Source organism: Spermophilus citellus (genome assembly GCF_964194105.1).
Source record: "Spermophilus citellus genome assembly, chromosome: 4".
In the NCBI taxonomy this organism is placed as follows: Eukaryota; Metazoa; Chordata; class Mammalia; order Rodentia; family Sciuridae; genus Spermophilus; species Spermophilus citellus.
The window spans coordinates 135270652-135287934 of NC_138185.1; the positions used below are offsets into that span (position 1 = coordinate 135270652).

Genomic DNA, 17283 nt, shown 5'->3' on the forward strand with positions numbered 1-17283 from the left:
ATCAGGCTATGGATCGAAAGTTCTAGATCAGCTGCAGCAACTTAGCGAGACCCTGTCTCATAATAAAAATAAAATAAAGAAGCGCTGGGGATGTAGCTCGGTGGTAAAATGTCCCTAGGTTCAATCCCCAATACAAAACATAAATGAATGAATGAATGATGAAACCTACATCTAAAATTATCCTAAAGTTCATGAAGGTTCAAATCCAAATTTTAAAAGTTCAAATTGTAAGAATTCTCTTACTGAGGATATCTGGCATGGTTAAACAAATCTGAAAATTCATCTTAAATAATATTATTAAATGGATATTTAAATAGTAGACCAAAACATGAACAATGAGATCCAAATATTTTGTTCAGGCCTTGGGAGTTTCAGACCTGTCACACCAGAAGTCAAATAGATTAGAAAATCTCCAAGTAGTATGATAATCTAGGCTGTGTCTGAGGGAGGATTCATGAGTATCATTCAACTTAAATTTAAGCAGACTTAAACTTTAATCTGACTAGCACAGTTTAAACCAGCTCAGGAAAAAGATTTACCAAGAGGTAATTACAAATAAACTTGGCCCAAGGTATTCTGAATAAAAACCCCTTGGGTCTCTGCTTCCTGCACAGTATAGCCAATAGCAATTTTCAATTCTAACCTCACCAGATCAGAACAGCTGGGCTAAATGCTTCATCATCATATTAGAACACATAAGACCTGTTAAATCTGGGCTGAGGATGTGGCTCAGTGTTAGAACACCTGACTAGCATGCCCTGAATTCAATCCCCAGCACCAAAAAAAGAAAGAGTCATGTTAAATCTTAGCTAGAAGGTGAGGAAAAATCAAATTTTTAGGCCAGACCAGGTGGCACACTTCTCTAAACCCAGCTAACTAAGAAGCTGAGGCAGGAAGATTCCAAGTACGAGGACAGCTTGAGCAATTTAGCAAGACCCTGTCTCAAAATTTTAAAAGGGACTGGGGATATAGTTTAGTGGTAGAGCACTCCATGGTTCAATCCCCAGCATCACAAAAATAAATTAAAAAATACATTTTATAATTTCTGTATTATATTACACACCAGAAATTTTAGGTATGCATAATATATTCCATTATGTGGGTAATTTTTCTATTGTCCTTTTTGTCAGGTATAAGACTCATTCCTACAAAATTCATGTCTGAAGGGCAGGAAGGATAAACAAAAGAAAAATATTCCAGTGTTTTCCCTCAAAATTAATAAGTTATTTTACTTAAAATTCTTTCTGCAAATAATAACAGTGAATATGAATAGTCAGGCGTGGTAGTATATACTTGTAGTCCCAGCTACTCAGGAGGCTAAGGCAGGAGGATTGTATGAGCCCAGAAGTCTGGGGCTAGCCTGGGCAACAGACTCTTAAAAAATAAAAAAATAAATAAAAAATTTAAAAATAAAAGCAAACACTGTGTGCCAGTCTTGGTCCTAAATACTTTATCTGCATTCACTCCTTTAATCCTTCTGACAACCCTATAAAGTTGACACTATGACTATACCATTCCACAACTATGGAAATTGAGACACAAATAAGATCACACAACTAGTAATAGATGGTCTGAGAATTGAACTTAGTCCTTAGGCTGTACTACTTTTCAGTCTGATATAAAAATCACTCATGTGGCCGGGCACAATGGTACATGCCAACGACTAAGGAGACAGACAAGAAGATCACAATTTCAAAGCCAGCCTCGGCAAGTGCAAAGCAACTCAGTGAGACCCTGTCTCTAAATGAAATACAAAATAAAGCTGAGGATATGGCTCAGTGGTCGAGTGCCTATGAGTTCAATCCCCAGTACAAAAAAAAAAAAAAAAAAAAAGCACTCATATAGCATTTCATGGAGAATCCAGAATATCATTGGATGTCAACATATAAACAAATTAACATTTACCTCTTCAAAAATAGCTCTGGAAAAATCCCCACATCGTAACGTGCCATCATAGCTCAATGACAGTAGGTGGGCTGGATTGGCAGGTGAGAAGTAAAGACAGCTAACAGGTTGACTATGGGGATAAAAAACATATGCTCCATCTTCTTTTCTTTGCTGGGTCTGGAAGAGGTGGAATTTGAAAAAGAGATTAAAAACTAGTGAAAACTACATATTTACTATGTTATTATGTAATTAAAGTATTTATATCTGGATTATATTGTCTTTTTTAAGTCTATAACAGCAACCACTCTCCCATTCAAATAGTCAGAATTAGGAAATGACATTAAATTATTTTCTCTTATCATTTTCTGATAGTTTTAATTTTCTTACAATTTAATTTTCTTCTTATAATTTTCAAATCAACAATACCAAATCACATTAATTTTAAGTGTCCAGCTTTTCACAAATAGCAAACTAGTTTCTTTACAATAGTGGGGGTGTCGTGGAGCGGGGGGACGACACAGACAAATAGCACGCGGATCACTGCTTCTGCCAGGCATGGTCGCATGAACCTATAGCCTTAGCACTCAGGAGGCTTAAGCAAGAGGATCACTTGAGCCCAGGAGTTAAGAAACCAGCCTGGGCAAGATTGTTTCAAAAATTAACTTTTTTTTAACTACCTTTTTTTAATTAATTTTTTTTATTTATATATGACAGCAAAATGCATTAAAATTTCTATTACACATAAAAAGCACAATTTTTCGTATCTGGTTGTATACAAAGTATATTCACACCAATTCGTGTTTTCATATATGTACTTTGGACATCATATTCCACCATCACTTTTAACCCCATGCCCCCTCCCACCCCTTTGCCCTATCTAAAGTTCGTCTATTCCTCCCATGCTCCCCCTCCCTATCCATGAATCAGATGGGTCAAATGGTGGTTCCATTCTCAATTTTCCAAGAAATCTCCATACTGCTTTCTATATGGGCTGCACCAGTTTGCAGTCCCACCAGCAGTGTATGAGCATACCTTTTTCCTCACATACTCGCCAGAACATCCAAGAATTATGGGACAGCATCAAAAGTTAATTTTTAAACATCTCAGAAAGCTAAGACAGGAGGGTTATAAGTTCAAAGCGACCCTCAGCAAAAAGCGATGTGCTAAGCAACTCAGTGAGACCCTCTAAACAAAATGCAAAATAGGGCTGGAGATGTGGCTCAGTGGTTGAGTGCCTAAGTTCAATACCTGGTATCCACGCCCCCCCAAAAAATGTTTTTAAATCATACTTTTATGACTTCACAAGATGAAATCCCCAGGAAATTAGAAATATACTCTTTATTTCACATATGACATTAATTCATTACTACAGTATCAATATCATTAACACTTTGCTTTCTAAGTAGGCTTATAATATTAACATTATTCTCAGTATAATTTTTTTTTTAAACATGGGGGTCTCATTATGTTGCCCAGGCTGGCCTCCAACTTTTCATAAGGTATTTGGTTCTGGCAGAAAAATTATAGTTTTAAAAGTATTTTGTCTACTAAATGCACAATGAAAATTCACACATCTGAATTTCCATATTAATATTACTACATCTAAGGATTAGCCTTTATTCAATTGGATTACCAACTCCTAAGAAGTCATTTTTCAGATTTGGGTTCCTATACCATATAGCATATTATAAACCAGAGCAATGATTATTTCCAAATCTGGCTTAGTCTGCTCTGAAATAGTCAATTTGGGTTTTTACTTTTATTTTTTAGAAAATATTTTTAATATTTATTTTTAGGTGTAGTTGGACATAATACCTTTATTTTATTTATTTATTTTTATGTGGTGCTGAGGATCAAACCCAGGTCCTTGCACATGCTAGGCGAGTGCTCTACCTCTAAGCCACAACCCCAGCCCTTGGTTTTTATTTTAAATTTTAAAATTAAGAAAAAAAATCTTTTTTTTTTTTTTTACAAGGAAAAGAGAAAGAAAAGGAAAAAATTACAATCACATTCTCTTATGAAAAGTTAACAACTGTTGATATCTTGGCATAATGTTTATAACATTTATTTTCTAGAAAAACAGAACTATCTATCGTTATAAAGAACTAAAATGGGCTAGGCATGGTGGCACCCATCTGTAACCCCAGCACCTTGGGAGGCTGAGACAAGAAAATCACAGGTTCAAAGCCAGCCTCAGCAACTTAGCAAGGCCATAAGCAACCTAGTGAGACCATATCTCAAAATGAAACAAAAAAAAAATGATTGGGTATGGAGCTCAGCAGTTAAAGCACCCTGGTTTAATCCCCAATACAAAAAAAAAAAAAAAAAAAAAAAAAAGAAAGAAAATACAGAAATGTACAAAGACGAAAATTCAAAAAAAAAATCACAACAAATCCAAAATATCAAGATTTTTTAAAAAATAGTGAGGGAGGATTACAAATATCTTTATACAGAGGTTGGGGATTTGAGGTATCCCCCAAACGCTCATGTGTACAGCAATGCAAGAATATTTAGAGGTAAAAGGACTGGGTAATCAGAGCCTTGACCTAATAAGTGTGTGACAGGGATTAACCTAGTGGTGATGGTAAACAGGGAATGTGTGGCTAGAGGTGTTGGGTCCTTGGGGTAAACCTTAGGGGGTTCAAATTTTATCCCTGGAAAGTAGAGTCTCTCTCCACTTCCTGGTGCCATGTCCCCAGCTGCTTTCCTCTGCTATAGCCTTCTGCTATGATGTTTTTGCCTCATCTTGGGCCCAGAAGAATGGAGTAGACCACATGCAGACTGAAACCTCTAAAACCTTGAGTGTCAAAATCCTCTAAAATTATTCTTGTCAAGTCTTTTGGTCACACAGCAAAATAGTTAACTAAAATACCTGGCATGAATTGAGACCCTGGGTTCAATCCCCAGTACCCACCCCCCTCAAAAAAAAAAAAAAAGAAAAACAATACAGATGCACAAAGATGAAAATTTTTAAAAAATCATTACAAATCCATTACAAATCATTACAAATATTGTTTTTTTTATCAAGAAAATATTGTGGGCTCAGGCTGTGGCTCAGTGGTAAAGTGCTTGCCTAGCATATGTGAGGTACTGGGTTCTATCCTCAGGACCACATAAAAATACATAAAATAAAGGTATCACCTACAACTAAAAAAACAATTAAAGAAAATATTGAGTAAATACTGAGTGAGAGTTACAGATTTCTTTATACAGTCCTATGCAGACAGCATGACAGAGACAATGAAGAAACTTAGGAAAAATAGGACCATGCTGTACATGCCATTTTTTAATAGTATTGAATTCAACTATACTTCAAAATAACAAAAGAAAATGAAGCTAAGGAAATTTTTGAACTTCAGATAATTCTTCACAAGATATATTGTCTCCTATAAAGGAAAAAATGTAAAACATAAAGCAGCTATAGTCATTACACTTTTTATTTATTCTATTTTTTTTGGAGGGGGAGGGGTTACAGGGATTAAACCCAGGGATGCTTTACCATTGAGCCACATTCCCAGCCCTTTTTTGTATTTGATTTAGAGACAGGGTCTTGCTGAGTTGCTTAGTGCCTCACTAAGTTGCTGAGGCTGGCTTTGAACTTGAGATCCTCCTGCCTCAGTTTCCCAAGCCGCTGGGATTAACAGGCATGCATCACTGTGCCTGGATGGTTTTGATCCTTATGCTTAAACTAAAAAAAAAAAGGATTTAGGAGTAGAAAACCTTAGGAAAAAAATTGATAAAGAACATTCAATTCACTTAAATGCTGAACTATTATTAAATGTTAAACAGCCATAAGAATTATGGTTGTAGAACTCAGTATAAATGTTATCAGGGTAGATAAAAATAATATAATAAAATATGGGAATGTAGAAAGGGTGGTTAGAGAAAGACAGAATAATGTTCTTAACCAATAGAAATTATCTAAAAGTGAGAGATTAAAAAATAAAAAGTGTGCCAGGCACTGTGGCGAATGCCTGTTAATCCTAGCGGCTCTAGAGGATGAGGCAGGAAGATCGTGAGTTGAAAGCCAGTCTTAGCAACTTAGAGAGGCACTAAGCAATTCAATGAGACCCTGAAAAAAAGAGAGAGATCAAAACCAGGGCCTTAATATGTGCTAGGCAAGCAGTCTACCACTGAGCTACATCCCCGATCTCATTACTAAATTCTTAATCTTGGTTTACTATTTTTTTTTTTCATTTTTTAGCAGTACTAGAATTGAACCCAAGGCCTTATGCATGCTAGTCAAGTGCTCTACCACTGAGCTAGAACCCCAGCCCATTTTATTTGAGACAGAGTCTAGGTTCCCTTGCCTGGCCTCAAATTTTTGACTCTCCTGCCTTAGCCTCCCAAGTGGTAGGGTTGATTTGGCCAGAATTTGCTGCCAAACATTTTTCCAGAGAAACTCATGAGTCTTGAATTTTTTCACATATTTCTTTAGGTTGCTGTTTTTTATTTTATTTATTTTTTTATCTACCTGCTGCCATTACACAAAAACAGTTTCTTTAGCTGGATAAGTATTCCAGGGCCATATGTCTTTCTCTCAGAACTTTATAATATTGCTATAGAAAACTGAGACAAGCCGGGCTCTTCATACTGAATTTGTTTTTTTTTTTTGTTTGTTTGTTTGTTTTGTTTTGTTTTGTTTTAGTTACACGTGGGCACAATATCTTTTTTTTTTTTTTTTTTTTTTTGCTGAGGATCAAACCCAGTGCATCACATGTGTGAGACAAGCACGCTACAACTGAGCCACAACCCCAGCCCCTTGAATTTTTTTTTTTTTTAACCTGAAGATTTCTTTATCCATTAAGCTAAAAATTTCTCTAGAACATGGGATCATCTTCAGCTGCCATTCAATTCTCTCTTCATTTCAGGAAAAGTTCTTTTTCAATACACTCAGTTTCATTTGTTGGGTCATCTTTGACTGTCTTTCTATTGGCTTCTCTAAGCCTTTCTCATCGTGGTTGAGTATCACAAATCCTTCCTATAATGTCTCCAATTTGATTTTCTGTAATAGCTATTCTGTTCCTTGCTCTCACCTAATATTAGTTTCATTAATCTTCAATCTGTTTCCTTTGTTTTACAATCTTTTTCATCTCATTCTGTTATTTTATCATCTCGCCTTTCAGCTTTATTTTTGCTGAATTAATGTTCTTACAATTTGTTCCAAAGAAGTGCTGGTCAAAAGAACTTTCTAAGGTGACCAAAATGATGTGGCTATGTGCCTGAGAACTGAACTTTCAATTTTAATTAGTTTCTCAAAATAAGAAAAATTAAAAGGGCTGGGGATGTAGCTCAGTGGTAAAACACCTTTGCGTTCAATTTCCAGTACCAAAATTATAAAAAAAAAAAAAAAAAAAAAAAACAGAAATTTATTTCTCAAGTCTGATGGTTTGGGGCTGGGGATGTGGCTCAAGTGGTAGCGCGCTCGCCTAGCATGCGTGCGACCCGGGTTCCATCCTCAGCACCACATACAAACTAAGATGTTGTGAGGGGCTGGGGATGCGGCTCAAGCGGTAGCGCGCTCGCCTGGCATGCGTGCGGCCCGGGTTCGATCCTCAGCACCACATACAAACAAAGATGTTGTGTTCGCCAAGAACTAAAAAATAAATATTAAAAAAATTCTCTCTCTCTCTCTCCCCTCTCTCACTCTCTCTTTAAAAAAAAAAAACAAAAAACTAAGATGTTGTGTCCGCCAAATACTAAAAAATAAATATTAAAAATTCTCTCAGGCTGGGGATGTGGCTCAAGTGGTGTGCACGCTCGCCTGGCATGCGTGTGGCCCGGTTCGATCCTCAGCACCACATACCAACAAAGATGTTGTGTCCGCTGAGAACTAAAAAATAAATATTAAAAATTCTCTCTCTCTCTCTCTCTCTCTCTCTCTCTCTCTCCTCTCTCAAAAAAAAAAATTCTGTCTCTCACTCTCTTTAAAAAAAAAAAAAAAAATTTCTCTCTCTCACTCTTTCTAAAAAAAAAAAAAAAAAAAGTCTGATGGTTTGGCAATCCAAAATCCAGGTTCTGGATCATTTGGTTATCTATCAAAGGCCTACTTTCTGGTTTCTGGATGGTCCCTTTTAGCTCTGTCCCTGTGGAAGATGAAAGGGGTCTCTACTGGGTTTCTTTTATAAGGGCAATAATCCCATGCATGACCTACTCACCTCCCAAGGCCCCACACCTCCTTATATCATCACTTTGGGGATTAGGAAGTCATCATATGAATTTGGAGGGGGATACAACATTTAGATCACAGATCATATTTTAAACATAATTTAAAAACTATGAATTTTATGTGACTTTTTCACATATACATTTAAAGTCTCCTGGCAGTTAATTTATGCCCAGATGGCTAATGATATTCAAGCTAAAAATGTTAAAGTTCTATAAAAACAAATTTAATTCCTCTAGATTTCTAAAATTTAGAATCATAAAGCAATTCTATCTCAAGTTATAGGTATAAATGAATGTCTCTCAGCTAGTCTTCTTAAGACTATTTGCTTCAGTCAAACTTGAATACCTTTAAAAAAAAAAAAAAAAGAAAGTAATAAGAACTTACCAAATCCCAAAGTCCAATTTGCCCACTTTTGGCCCCAGCTGCTACCAAAGTTCTAGTTTCTGATGGGTGGAGAGCCACAGAGAATATTGAGCCATTGGTAACTTTATGAACAGCATCTTCACTAATAACCATTCCATTTAAATTGGCTTTGTAGCTACAAAATTAAAATGTTACATTTTTAAAGTAAAACCAATCTCAATAGTCAAAATAAGTAAAAGATGATTCAAAAAAGAAAGTCATAGTAAATAAATGTTGGAAAATATTCAACCTCCTGATTAACTAAGGAAACAAAATAGTGAGGTACCATTTTTGAATTATAAAATTACCTTTAATAATTTTAATGATGATATCAAAAACCAGGAGGCCACAGATAAACATACATACTCAGGCTAGGGCTGTAGGCTCAGTGATAGAGCATTGCCCCACACATGAGGGTCAGGATTTGATCCCAGCACTGAAAAATTTTAAAAATATAAACACACACACTCACATGTATTGCTAGTTTTAGAGTGAGTTCATATAAGATTTTCAGGAGGGGGAAAAAAAGATTTTTGGAAAATGATTTAATAGTGTGTACTAAAAGCTATTAAAAAATTCCATAATATCTGACTCATTAGACCCACTTCCAGAAATCTATTCTGAGAAAGTAATCCACTGTCATAGAAACACTTCAACAAATATTATACAATTACACAAAACTAAATGGAAAATAACCCCAAATACTAAATAGGCAGAAGGAGGTTAAGTAAAAATTTCACCTACTCAATGAATTATTATGCAATTATTTAATAATTTTAAAGACTCTAGTAACATATAACCACAAATGAAAAAGCCTAATGCAAAATTATATATACTTTAGAATACACTGTTGTAAAAATGTGAATTCACTCATTTTCTTCAACACTGAATAAATATATACTATGTGCCAGGCACTGTTCTAGTTATTGAGACAAAATCCCTGCCTTCGTAAAGCTTACATTCTACTGGTATTACATATGATAACACCTGAAAGGAAATATACAAAAACAAAAACAACAGTTATTGTAGGGTAGAAATACAGGGGATATTTTTTCACCTCATGTTCAAAATTCCTATAATATTATATAGCTTTTGTAGCTCAAATGTCTCAAAAAAATGTAAATCAAAGGCAAGGAATTTTAATTTACCTTTTAATGCTGAACAGCCCCTTTTCAGTGTTCTTACGACTTGTCTGAAACATGAATAGAAACCAAAGTGCTGTTAATATACATGGAAATTTCCTTAACAGATGATACTAAAAGCTATAAGCTCTGCCAAGTTATACCTTGTTCATTTCACCCCATGTCTGCAGAAATTCTTTAAATAGTTCATTGTTGTCATCTTGATTTTCAGGAATCATTTCTAAAGGCCCAGGAGGTAACAAAGGCTGTAATCAAAAATAAAAAGTTTATTGTTTGTCTCCTTGCCCTAGAATTACACATTCAAAAAGGCAAAGGGTATTTGTCTGTTTTTTCACTACTTTACTGTCAACACCAACAACAGTGATAGCACATCACAGTTATTCAAAAATAATTATTCAATAAATGAATGCCAACAAAAAACAACAGATGCTGGCAAGGATGTAGAGAAAGGAACTCTCATTCCCTTTTGGTATGAATGCAAATTAATGCCACCATTATGAAAAACCATATGGTGGTTCCTCTGGAAACTAGAAATAGAATTAACATATGATCCAACAATCCCACTACTGGATATATATTCAAAAAAATAAAATCAGTATGTTAAGGAGATATATTATTTGTAACATTATTCACAATTGCCAAGATATAAAATCAAACTAAATGTCCATTAAAAATGAATAAAGAAAATTTTATACACCATGGAAAACTATTCAGAAAAATTTTTAGTTGCAGCAACATGTATGAAACTGGAGGACATTATGTTAAGTAAAATAAATCAGAAAGACAAATACTGCACATTTTCACTATACATGGAATCTAAAGTTGATTCTAAAGAAGTAAAAATCAGAATAGTGTTACCGGAGCCTGGGAACAGTGTGGAGGAAGAAGGGATGGAAAGAGGGTTAATGGGTACAGGGATGCAGATGGATCAGAGGAATAACTCCTAATAGAACAGGAGGACAACTATGCTTAACAACAATTAATTTACTATTTGAAAATAATAGAGATGTTTAATGTTCCCCAAACAAATATATGTCTGAGATGACAGATACATCACTTTATTCTGATCATTACACATTATATACATGTATTGCAATGCCACACTGTAACCCATAGATATGTACAATAACTATGTGTCAGTTAAAATACATATAAATAGGGGCTGGGGCTCAGTGGTAGCATGCTTGTCTGGCATGTGTGAGGCACCGAGTTCAATTCTCAGTACCACATATAAATAAATAAAATAAAGGTCTATCAACAACTTAAAAAATTTTTTTAAATATATATAAATAAAAATAAATGAATGAATGCCAGGTCTCCTATCTTATTTAACCCTCTTGACAATTCAATCAATGATACCACTTTTTAAAGACACCATAATTCAGAGAAGTTATTTCACCAAGTTACATTGCCAATAACTGGAAGACCTAGGAAGAACTCCTATTAGTTCAGTTCAGTACTCAGTGCTATTATTCTATGCCAATGTTTTAGAAAATACAGGTTGAAATCAAATAATAGGCTATGAAATCATTTTGTCAAAAACAGCAACTTCAGTGAATGAGAATAGAATAAAAAATACCAAAATGCATACAAATAGTAAAGTTGTCATTTCACAAAACTATTGTTTCAGAAGAATGTGTGTTTGTGTTTGTGTGTGTGTGTGCGTGTGCGTGTGTATGTGTATGTGTTTGCAGTGGTAAAGATTGAACCCAGGGTCTTATACATGCTAAGCAAGCTAACTACCACTGAGCCACATCCCCAGTCCATAAATGTTTCTTACCATGGGTTAGTGCTTCAATAAAATTTGGAAGCTATTCTACTATGCTGCTTTCCATATCACCTTGATTTGCAATTAGCTCCCAAGGCACCAACCTAATTAGTACTATCTTCCAATTTATAATTAAGAACTTCGATATAAAACATTAAAAACAGTAGGTGCTCATGAATTAAAAGTATAATTACAAATCTTATTTACAGAACAAATTTAAAAAATTAAAATGTTTCCACTCATTGGTAGTATAAAATTAAGCTATAGCAAGGGAACTTCACTTATATCACATATTACTTATTAATAACTTTAATAATTACTTTTTATTATTTATTAAGCTCTTAATACAATGTAAGGAAATTTACAGATACTATTTCATTTAATCCTCATGATAGCCCTTGAAAACTTCTATTAATGCCATTTTTAAAATGGAGAAAATGAGGCTCAGAAAGGTTAAATAATTTATAATAATTTACCTACAACTCCATGATAGGTAAGTCCTGCAGAAATACAGAACAATCCAGTCTTTATAACTTTGAAATCTTACTCATTAAATGATATAACATTCAAGTACTATTAATGAAATGCAAATAACTCATCATTTTCAGGGCTGGGGTTGTGGCTCAGAGGTAGAGTGCTCACCTACCATGCGTGAGGCACTGGGTTCAATCCTCTGCACCACATAAAAATAAAGATATTGTGTCCACCTACAACTAAAAAATAAATATTTTAAAAAAATAAAGGGGCTGGGGATGTGGCTCAAGCGGTAACGTGCTCGCCTGGCATGCGTGCGGCCCGGGTTCGATCCTCAGCACCACCTACAAAGATGTTGTGTCCGACGAAAACTAAATAAATATTAAAAAAAAAAAAAAAAATTCTCTCTCTCTCTCTCTAAAAAATAAAAAATAAAAATAACTCATCATTTTCAAAACATTCTGTTTCAAACACTTTAAACTTTCATATTATAGATTATATTTGCACTCTTTCTTACATTTTCATCTTCTTCTAATGTCGGCTGTGTTGGAGTTGCTGGTAATGAAACTCCTGAAGGATCCACTTTTAGCAATCGCATTGACCTTCTACATCCAATCTCATTTTCTCTCTTCTTAGGCTTCTTTCTAAAGGAGTGGGAAAAAATTCTTGTTATACTCATAAAACAATAAAATGCATTTACTGATATTAAAGAGAGAACTTCTAGGAATGGGTCCCACAGATGAGTGTGTGTATAAATATATAAAAATATATAGATATATACATTTCCACAGTGATTTTAATAAAAAATCTGATTTTAATAAAAAAGCTACTCCCCAGCCTTTTTTACTTTTTTGAGACTGAACTAATCTAAATTTCAGCATGAAGAAGTGAAGGACATAAAATATTTTATGGTGTATATATCTAGAATGATATGCAACTATAGAAAAGAATGAAATATTGGCTGGGGCTACAGCTTAAAGGTAGAGCACTTGCCTAGTAGCATGCTCGTGGCCCTGGGTTCAATCCTCAGTACTAGAGAAAGAATGAAACAGATCCTTGGGTGCTAATAAAATGAACTCTTAAGTTGTAAGACGTAAAAATGAGGCCCAGTACATGTTTACAAAAAGGTTACACATACATTTGTACATTCTGAGGCTACCCATAAAGGAATATATATGAAACTATTAACTGGTATCTTCTAGAAAGAAGGCCTGGAAAACTAAGGATGGGAGGAAGAGTTAAATGTTTCATTGCATTTTCCTTCAAACAGTTTATTTTTTAACTCATACACATCCCCTACTTATTTTGGAGGTATTGAACCTAGGGGCACTGTTTTTTTTGTTTTGTTTTATTTTTTATTTATTTACTTATTTATTTTTTAGTTGTAGATGGACACAATACTTCTATTTTATTTGTTTATTTTTATGTGGTGCCAGGGATCAAACCCAGTGCTTCACGCATGCTAGGCAAGCACTCTACCATTGAGCCACAACTTTGGCTCTGTTATTTATTTATTCATTTTTAACTAGGTCACAAAAGTGTTTATTTGTTCTCTTTAGATATACATGACAGTAGGGTATATTTTGACATATAATATATACATAGAATACATCTTACTATAATTAGGATTCCATTCTTGTTGTATATAATATGGAGATTCACTGTGATGTATTCATATATGAACATAGCAAAATTATGTTTGAAAGGGCTGAACTATCAATGGGACATCTAGGAAGATATCAAATATTGTGTAAGATATCAAAGTCTGTGTAAGGTCTGAAGATAGTGTCTTTGGTAACTGTTTTTGTGTTCTTGTCCCAAGGGACACTGTTAATACTAAACTACTGCCCACCCTTTTTTACCTTTTTTTTTTTAATATTTATTTTTTAGTTTTCGGCGGACACAACATCTTTGTTTGTATGTGGTGCTGAGGATCAAAACCGGGCTGCACACATGCCAGGCGAGCACTCTACCGCTTGAGCCATATCCCCAGCCCCCCTTTTTACTTTTTTATTTTGAGACTAGATTCAAATTGCCCAGAGTGGCCTTGAACTTGCAATCCTCCTGCCTCAGCCTCCTGCATCACTAGGATTACAGATATGAGTGACCAAGCCCACTTTTCCCCTACTTTTTTATGTACCAATTTTTCATTTAATTTTTTTTTTCTTTTTCCAGGGCTGGGGATTAACTTTAGAGTTTCACACATGCACTCTACCCACTAAACTATATTCTGGGGACTCCTTTTTTTTTTTTTAAGCAATTCATTAAAAAATATTTGTGGGGCTGGGATTATGGCTCAGCGGTAGAGCACTTACTCGCACATTTGAGGCACTGGGTTTAATCCTCAGCACCACATAAAAATAAATAAATAAGCAAATAAGGGTATTTTTAAAAAGAGAGATAATACATTAAAAATATATTTGGGAGGGGTTGGGGATGTGGCTCAAGCGGTAGCGCGCTCGTCTGGCATGCGTGCGGCCCGGGTTCGATCCTCAGCACCACATACCAACAAGGATGTTGTGTCCGCCGAGAACTAAAAAAAAAAAAAAAATGAATATTAAAAATTCTCTCTCTCTCTCTCTCCTATCTCACTCTCTCTTAAAAAAAAAAAGATTTAAATATATATATATATATATATATATATATATATATATATTTATTTGGGAAAGAGAAGATTTCCTGTTTCCAATAATTCATATTTCATCTCTACTAATGCCAGCTATACAAGGTTGGGGGCATAGCACAATGGCAGAACACTTGTCTAGCATACTCAAGTCTATAAGATTTGACCCAACCACTGCAAAAAGAAAAAAAATTCACATGCAAAATCATTAGCTATAGTCTGGCACAGTGGCACCTGCAATTCTAGCAACTTGTGAGGATAAGAGAGGAGCGTCACAAGTTTGAAGCTGGTCTCAGCAAAGTTAGTGACACCCTAAGCAATTAAACAAGACCCCGTCTCCAAATAAATAAATAAAAAGAACTAGAGCTGTAGCATGGTGGTAAAATGCCCCTGGGTGTTCTAACCCCAGACCAAAAAAAGAAAAAGAAAAAATTCTCAGCTACATTAGTTCAGAGGAATTAGTAATAATCACTATTTATTGAAAAATACTAAGCCAAGTGTGATGGCACATGCCTGTAAGCCTAGCTACTCAGAAACAGAGAAACATGAAGATAGTATGTTCTAGTCCAATTTGGGCAATTTAGTGAGACCTAGTCTCAATTTAAAAAAAAAAAATTTAAATGTCTAGGGGACTGGGGTTGTGGCTCAATGGAAGAGCACTTGCCTAGCACATGTGAGGCACTGGGTTCAATTCTCAGCACCACATAAAAATAAATAAATAAAATAAAGGCATTGTGTCCATCTACAACTAAAAAAAAAATTTTTTTAAATGGCTGGGAAGCCAGGCGTGGTGGCGCACAGCTATAATCCCAGTGACTCAGGAGGCTGAGGCAGGTGGCTCAAGAGTTCAAAGCCAGCCTCAGCAACTTAGCAATGCACTTAGCAACTCAGTGAGACCCTGTCTCTAAATAAAATGCAAAAAAGGGCTGGGGATGTGACTCAGTGGTTAAATGTCCCTGGTTTCAATCCCCGGAACCAAAAAAGAAAAAAAAAAAAATGGGGCTGGGGATGTGGCTCAAGCGGTAGCACACTTGCCTGGCATGCGTGCGGCCCGGGTTCGATCCTCAGTACCACATACAAAGAAAGATGTTGTGTCCACCAAAAACTAAAAATAAATACTAAAAAATTCTCTCTCTCTCTCTCTCTCTCTCTCTCTCTCTAAAAAAAAAAATGGCTGGGAATATAATTCAGTGGTAAAGCACCACTGGGTGCAATCCCCAAAAGGGAAAGAAAAAAGAAAAAGCTAAACCAAGCATTCAGCATTCACTTCCTCATTTAATTTTTGAAAAAAGGATGAATATATGAAATATTTTAGGCTTTCAAATAGCCAGCCCCCTAGAAATATACTCCCAGAGAACTCCACTCTTTGAAAAACTCTCACACATAGCACCAAAGTTTAGAACATCTGGAGGCGGGTCTAGAGGTATATAGCTCAGTGGTAAAGTGCTTGCCTAGCACATGTAGGCCCCTAGTTCAGTCCATAGCACAGCAAAAAAAAAAAAAAAAAAAATTCAGAGCACCACTCTTCATAATAATGAAAATCTGGAAATGACTCAACTGCTGTCCATTAACAGTAAAATAAACTATAGCACATTCATACAATGGAATATTCTAAAACAGAAAAATATGCATGAAATAAAACTGTATACACCAACATGAATGTTTTAAAACTAACATGCAAAGGTAAGCAAAACAAGCTGCCCATGGTGGCACATGCCTGTAATCCCAGTGGCTCAGGAGGCTAAGGCAGGAAGATCCTGAGTTCAAAGCCAGCCTCAGCCACTCAGCAAGGCCCTTAACAATTTAGCAAGTCTCAAAAGAAAAAATAAAAAGGACTAAGGATGTGGCTCAGTGGTTAAATGCCCCTGGGTTCAATCCCTCATACCAAGGGTGGGAAAATAGGCAAAACTATCGAAGCCCTAAGCAACTTAATGAGACCCTATCTCAAAAAAAATAAAAAGGACTAGGGTTGTGTTCCAGTGGTTAAGCACTGAGTTAAATCACCAGTACCAAAAATTAAAAAAAAAAAAAAGACAAAACAATATATTATTTAAGGATACATTCATAGATAGCAAAATCATAAATGAAAGAATAATTACCAGCATATTTGGGGCTAGGATTATAGTACTGAAAGCAAAACAAAATTATTCAGCATATTAGTTGTATCAGGAGGATCAGAAGTTCGAAGCCAGCCTCAACAACTTAGTGAGGTCCTAAGCAATTTACTGAGATCCAGTCTCAAAATTTAAAAAAGGGGGTTCAATAATAAAGCCCCCCTGGATTCTATCCCCAGTACTGGGGGAAAAATATACATATTGTAATTTCTATTAACTTAGATGCCAGGTATGTGGTTGAGGGGTTTGTATTACTATAAAGTTTTCAACTATACATATATGTTATATGTACTTCTTTTGTATCTCTTATAAATACATATTTAATTTTTTTATTTAAATCTCCCTGGATTCATAAAATGTTAACTTTATAGATTAGGAAAAAATATGTAAATTACCCACAGTTGATACTACAACTCTACATGGCTAAATCAAAACTTGAACCCAGGGGCTGGGGTGTACCCAGCTTAGCATGCATGAAGTCCTGGTTCAATCTAGAGCACAGAAAAAAAGAAAAAAAAAAATTGAACCCAAACTTGTTAAATTTCAAAGGCTGTGCTCTTTCCCTTATTATATAACTTCAACACTACCAACTTGGTAACTTGATACTGTTATCTTACAATTACTAAGTGCTAGAAATTTGGGTTAGGTAATTTAATAATAAATCACCAATCTTTCCTTATAAAAAAAAAATAAATGTAAACAGG

General features: G+C 35.1%; 1 protein-coding gene across 4 annotated transcripts in view; it reads right to left on the reverse strand.

The window, feature by feature from the left end:
• The window catches only part of WDR76 (WD repeat domain 76), a 55753-nt gene that overhangs the window by 23798 nt on the left and 14672 nt on the right, over positions 1–17283 (reverse strand). For all 4 annotated transcript variants that reach the window (XM_081291821.1, XM_081291819.1, XM_081291822.1 and 1 more), the window contains 5 exons: positions 12360–12486; positions 9744–9845; positions 9607–9650; positions 8441–8594; positions 1906–2064 (listed from right to left, as the gene is read on the reverse strand). In XM_081291821.1, the coding sequence (XP_081147947.1) occupies positions 1906–2064; positions 8441–8594; positions 9607–9650; positions 9744–9845; positions 12360–12486 (586 nt within the window). The remainder of the gene's footprint in view (positions 1–1905; positions 2065–8440; positions 8595–9606; positions 9651–9743; positions 9846–12359; positions 12487–17283) is intronic.